Source organism: Ananas comosus, linkage group 23, assembly GCF_001540865.1.
Source record: "Ananas comosus cultivar F153 linkage group 23, ASM154086v1, whole genome shotgun sequence".
Lineage (NCBI taxonomy): Eukaryota > Viridiplantae > Streptophyta > Magnoliopsida > Poales > Bromeliaceae > Ananas > Ananas comosus.
This window is the reverse complement of record NC_033643.1, coordinates 2,166,291-2,172,263: the sequence shown is the minus strand read 5'-3', so window position 1 is coordinate 2,172,263 and position 5,973 is coordinate 2,166,291. Positions and strand designations below refer to the sequence as shown.

The following is a 5,973-nucleotide window of genomic DNA, read 5'->3' as shown; positions in this document are numbered from 1 at the left end:
AAAATTAACATATGGCAACAAATCAAGAGCTACGTAATAGGACATCACTTGGAAGCTCTCTAGTGATGTTTTGCCCGTCTAGAACGAATTCGGATCTGTAATTCTGTATACAAAAAATTAAAAGTATTTTTTAAAATATATATAAAAATAAATTCATGACAGCAGATACGTGCTTTCCAGCGAGGTATTGTTTACGAGTCCTGTACTTATTTTTTTTTTTTTTTTCCTTGGAAAGTAGTACTTACGATAGTAAGATATAGTTTCAAGTCAGCTTAAACTCGACAGTTTTATATATGTGTAACATAAAATTTTACTTAATTCGTAGTTAATGTTTAGAATTGTTTGTACCAGCTTTTATTTCGGACGGTGGATCTTGAGTTTGAATCTCACTACAAATGGAAAAGGGTATATCCTGTGGTCTTTAATTGAGGGGGTATATGAGACTAATTATTTACAATGCCACCATATCACACTCCAGCTATTACTGGGAAAGCATGCTTAATTTGTTACGTCCTTGTCATGTTGCCAAATAGTTTGGGCCCTCCTTATTGACTTGGTGGTGGTTTAATCTTTCACTTATTTAGCTTTTATCAAAGTAGACTCAACTACCGCGTACACCCTTCTTAGCTTATTTACTGCAAGTTGGGTAACGACAAATAAGCAAACACGCATTTTGAATGTTAAGAGATGATAATAATAAACTAACACCGATCGGTAATTTCCTACATATATGCTGTGTATCTACTTCACCATGCAGAATTAAATAGTTTGTGAAAGAAGCTAATTTCGTGGTCAACTAATGCCGAGCCTAATCCTGTTCCTTCCAAGCTACATATAGAGAAGCAATTTGCTAGAAGTGAGCATTGCAAACAACTACGCTCGGCTATGGCTTCCTCCAATTCCAGAACTAAGTGCTCTCTGTCCTTGTTCTTCTTCTGCATCATTATTTTTCATGTTATCATACCACGTGCAACACCCCTCTCCTTCAGCTTCAACTTTTCCGATCCGGACACTTACGTGTCGAATATCAAATTCCTGTCCGACGCTTCCCCAAACGGTACCGTCATCAATCTTACGAAGGACACGCGCAGCAGTCCCATCACCTACAGCCAAGGCCGAGCGGTGTACAGTAATCCAGTTCTTCTTTGGGACAACGCCACGGGCGAGGTGGCTAGCTTTCATACTAGCTTCTCTTTCGTCATCCAAGCCACGGACGCGAGCCACGGGGACGGGCTAGCTTTCTTCCTCTCCCCTTACCTGTTGGCGGTCCCTTCTCACTCAGATGGCGGCTCCCTTGGCCTCTTCAACGGTGGAACCGCTCTGAACGCAACGCAGAATCAGTTGGTGGGGGTCGAGTTCGACACCTTCCAGAATGCCTGGGATCCGAGCGACTATCACATTGGTATTGATATCAATTCCATCAACTCTACCGTGTCCAGGAACTTGCCGAATATCACCAGAAGCTTCACCCGCGCGACAGTGTCAATCGACTACGATAACACTACGAAAAATTTGAGTGTCTTGCTTTCTTACGACGGTAATCCGAACTACACGAGTCCTTTCAGCCTCTCTTACCCTGTTGATTTGAAGGCAATACTACCCCAGGAGGTGGCCGTCGGCTTCGCAGCTGCCACTGGAGCCGCCGTCGAGCTGCATCAGATCCTGTACTGGAATTTCAGCTCAACTTTGGACGGGAAGAGTAGTCATACGAATCCGAGCCCACCAACACAACCGGTCCCTCCGCTGACTTACTCTAGCAAAAGTAATGTCGGCGTTGCGGCCGGACCGGCTTCTGGCGCAGTTGCTCTGCTCTGTTTGGTTGCGGTGGTTCGGTTTCTTTCGTCGCATAAGAAGGCCGCCACAGTGGCGGAAGAAGAAGGCAGCATGGTTGACGAGGATGATCTGATCGACGATGAGTTCGAGAGAGGTAGGGGACCCCAGAGGTTTCCTTACAGCGAATTGGTTGCCGCAACAAACAACTTCGACGAGGCAGAGAAGCTTGGGCAGGGCGGCTTTGGTTCCGTGTACAAAGGGTTCCTGAGGTCCGCAAACCTTCCCGTAGCCATCAAAAGAATCTCCAAGGAGTCGAAACAAGGACTGAAGGAGTACACGTCTGAGATTAATACGATAAGCCGACTGCGGCATCGGAATCTGGTGCAGCTCATAGGCTGGTGCCACAGACGCGGAGATTTCTTGCTGGTTTACGAGTTGATGCCCAACGGAAGCCTCGATTCCTATCTCTACAGTGAAGAGAGGCTTCTGCCGTGGACTGCGAGATACAACATAGCACAAGGCTTGGCCTCCGCTTTGCTGTATCTTCACACCGAGTGGGAGCAGTGCGTGGTGCACCGGGACATCAAGTCGAGCAACATCATGCTGGATTCGTCGTTCGGCGCCAAGCTCGGCGACTTCGGGCTGGCGCGGCTCGTCGACCACGACCGCGGCTCGCAAACAACGGTTCCGGCGGGCACCTTGGGATACCTGGCCCCCGAATGTTTCATCACCGGAAAGGCCAGTAAGGAGACCGACATCTTCAGCTTCGGCGTCGTCTTACTCGAAATCGCTTGCGGGAGAAAGTGCATAGTCCAGACGGAGGATCGGAGCAAAGTTAGCCTGGTTGAGTGGGTCTGGGAACTGTATGGAAGGAACTCAGTTCTTGAAGCAGCCCACGAGCATCTCAACGGCGATTTCGAAGAACCAGAAATGGAGAGATTGATGGTTGTGGGGTTATGGTGCGCCCACCCAGATTATAATCGACGACCGTCGATCCAACAAGCAATCGACGTTTTGCGCTTCGAAATTCCCTTGCCTGCTCTTTCTCCTAAGATGCCGGAGCTGGTGTTCGTGCCGCTGACCGATCTATCAAATTTCTATTATACCTTCTCGTCTTCTACTGGAACATCAATCGGTGGCGTTTCTTATATTTCTTCTAACTAACCACTGCATCTTTATCCTCCTCATCTTGGCTACTGAAAATTTGACATTGTGCATGTTGCAATTTGCTTTCTTTCTTCTTCTTTTTCAATATATGTTTTGACGTTTTAGTGCGATTGTGAGTAATATGGATTTTACTTTACGTTCCTCAGCAACGGTACTAGGAATAAAGCAACAGTGCCAATCCAAGCTTTGCTTTCCGAGGAACGTTATTTGTATATGTTGTATTGCAAATTTGTTAAAAAAATTTTATGAGTGGCATGTTAATCAGTTGCTAATCGATCTAAAACTAAACGACCATTTGCAATTTATAAATGCCCAAATTCACTAAAAAGGCCATTTCCTTACAGGCTAGAGTAAAAGATATTTCATAGAATTTCTCTCTTCAAAATGGCCATCTTGATACTTACAATATTTCTGTTTCCAACATATTAATTTTGGGGAGTCCGGCTATTAAAAGCACAGACCACTCGGTGCTTCTAATATTAAATCTATCTTTTTTATCATTTTCATTTATTAAATCATTCTATTCAGCCTACGAGCCACTCAATCCTAGAGAACCAGTATCATTCTAATCACACATTTCTTAATCCAAGAACTGAAGACCTACAAGTACCAATAACTAAGCACTTTTAAAAGTATAGGAGCTCAATTCTAATTTTAGGATAGATTGCAACTTATTTAAAGTTTGGATGATGATTTTGCGCTTTCTGAAGTTCAGAAGATGGATATTTCAAATTGGTTAAGATTTACACAAAATGTAGATTAAAATCTCTTACACTACCGAAAACAAAAATGTGCAATAAAAAATAGAAAATCTAAAAGAGAAACTTCTATTTTCTAAAATAGTGTTGCTATAGATACTCCCAAGTGTATCTTACAATGTTATTAATGGTGTGACAATATCATTATTATATATCCTAGTTATTAATTACTAAATTTCAAATAATATTACTAAATCCTAAGTGCAATTATCATATCCTAAATTCTAAGTCCTAATCTTTTTGTACTAACGTAATAATCCGTGTAATGCGACAGGTAGATAATTGAAAAAAATATAGAAAATATCAACAAAAAAAGAGAGAAACGGCGATGAAAAAAGCGATGATAAGGGGTGAAATTTATCTTGCCTATAAACGAAGATAACGGCCGAAGGAAGAGAAAGAGAAAGGACTTGAGTTTGTTCGGGGTGGAGCCCACACTCAATAATAACAAAAAAATTGCCATATTGCAACTTTAGAAAAAATAAGAAAAAACTTCAAAAAAACCCCCTGTGGTGTCACACTTTTTCATTTTAGTATCCTGTGGTTTAAAGTGTATCAAGTTAGTACCATGTGGTTTCTCACTTTATCACTTTAGTATCCTGTGGTTTAAAGTGTATCAAGTTAATACCCTGTGGTGTTTTGCACTTTATCACTTAAGTACCTTGTAGTTTTACACTTTATCACTTTAGTACCCTATGATTTAAAAAATCACAGGGTTCTAAATTGATACAAAATTAAAACCACAGGGTACTAAAGTGATAAAGTGCAAAACCATAGGATACTAACTTGATACACTTTAAACCACATTGTACTAAAGTGATAAAGTGAGAAACCACAGGGTACTAACTTGATACATTTTAAACCATAGGGTACTAAAGTGAAAAAAATTGAAACCACAGGGAGGGTTTTTGAAGTTTTCTCAACAAATAATATATAGGTATAGGGATATAGATATATATGTCAACTTGTCAACAACATAATATAGTATCTAAAAATAGGTACCCTAAGCATTTCTCTTTCTAAAATAGAGTATTCATTCAAGAAGTCTAAAATGCATCACGTGCTCGATCCATTTAAACCAAGACTATGGTATCTAAAGGCATCCATTTTTATATTTGGAAGAATTCGAAATATTTTCTATTCTTGAGTGTTAGTTCCGACCATTATTTAAGGCTAAATTGTATTTATTGTCTTCAAGCTTCGAGGTGCATGACACTTTAGTTTTCAAATTTTAATTTATTATTATTTTTGACTTAATTTTTTAAAATTATTACAATCAAGTCGCAAAGTCAAATTTAGTTGGCTAAATAATGATAAATCACTAATGTGATACTAATGCGATAGTGTTGCAATTAGGGATGTCAACGGGTCGGATTTGGGACGGATTTTTAAAATCTCGAACCCGACTCAAAACCCAAAATTCGAATCTGAACCAAAACCTGAATCCGACGGATTTTAAAAATCCATATCGAAATCCGAACCCGACCAAAAATCCGAAACCTGAACCCAAACCCGAACCCGAAACAATTATTTCTCTTTTCAATATTTTAAAATATATTACATTAAATCTAAATTTTTAAAATACAAATTCAAATATAATATCAAATTTTTATACACATATTATATATAATGTAAAATAAATTTGGGTTTGGATCGGATTCAGGTTCAGGTCAGGTACAGTCAAAATCCATATCCGTCAGGTTTTTGTTTTCGATATCTATATTCAAAACCATATCCATTTAGCACCGAATAAATTCGTTCCGTTCGAATTCGGATTCACATAAAATTTCGGTATCTGTACCCATTGACAGCCTACTTGCAATTGATAGTGTTGCATGCATGCTAATACTAATATGTTAAATCACTATCAAATTATTGAAATATCAGCATTTAGTAAACTAAATTAAACTGCAAAATTTAATAACAATAATTTTAAAAACTGAACTATAAATTATAATTAATGTAAAGTCTTAGAATCAAAATATTACACCTCATAATAAAGTCTCAGGGCTAAAAGTGCAAATTAACCATTATTTAACAATATTGGAGGGGAGCAACAAAAATATATTTAAATATTTTTTCTCTTCTTTGAAAATATAAAAATAGATATTTTTGACAAAGACAAAGACCAATGTAGACACCATTTGTTTTTCCTACTAAATTTATGGAAACCTTTCTTCTAACTTTCAGCAGATCAACTCTACTGAGTTTGTTAGAACATCACATCATAGCTAGCTCACCCATTGTGTAATAGCATGACATATATCCCTTCTTC

The 5,973-nt window shown here is 39.0% G+C and overlaps 1 protein-coding gene across 1 annotated transcript; it reads left to right on the top strand.

Moving 5' to 3' along the window:
• On the top strand, positions 886-3,147 carry LOC109728212 (L-type lectin-domain containing receptor kinase IX.1-like). Its single transcript, XM_020258575.1, has one exon. It carries the CDS (start codon positions 886-888, stop codon positions 2,935-2,937), a length of 2,052 nt encoding a protein of 683 aa, XP_020114164.1. The 3' UTR covers positions 2,938-3,147.

Coding starts and splice junctions, on each gene's coding strand:
- LOC109728212 (XM_020258575.1), top strand. CDS start 886: ATGGCTTCCTCCAATTCCAGAACTAAGTGCTCTCTGTCCTTGTTCTTC.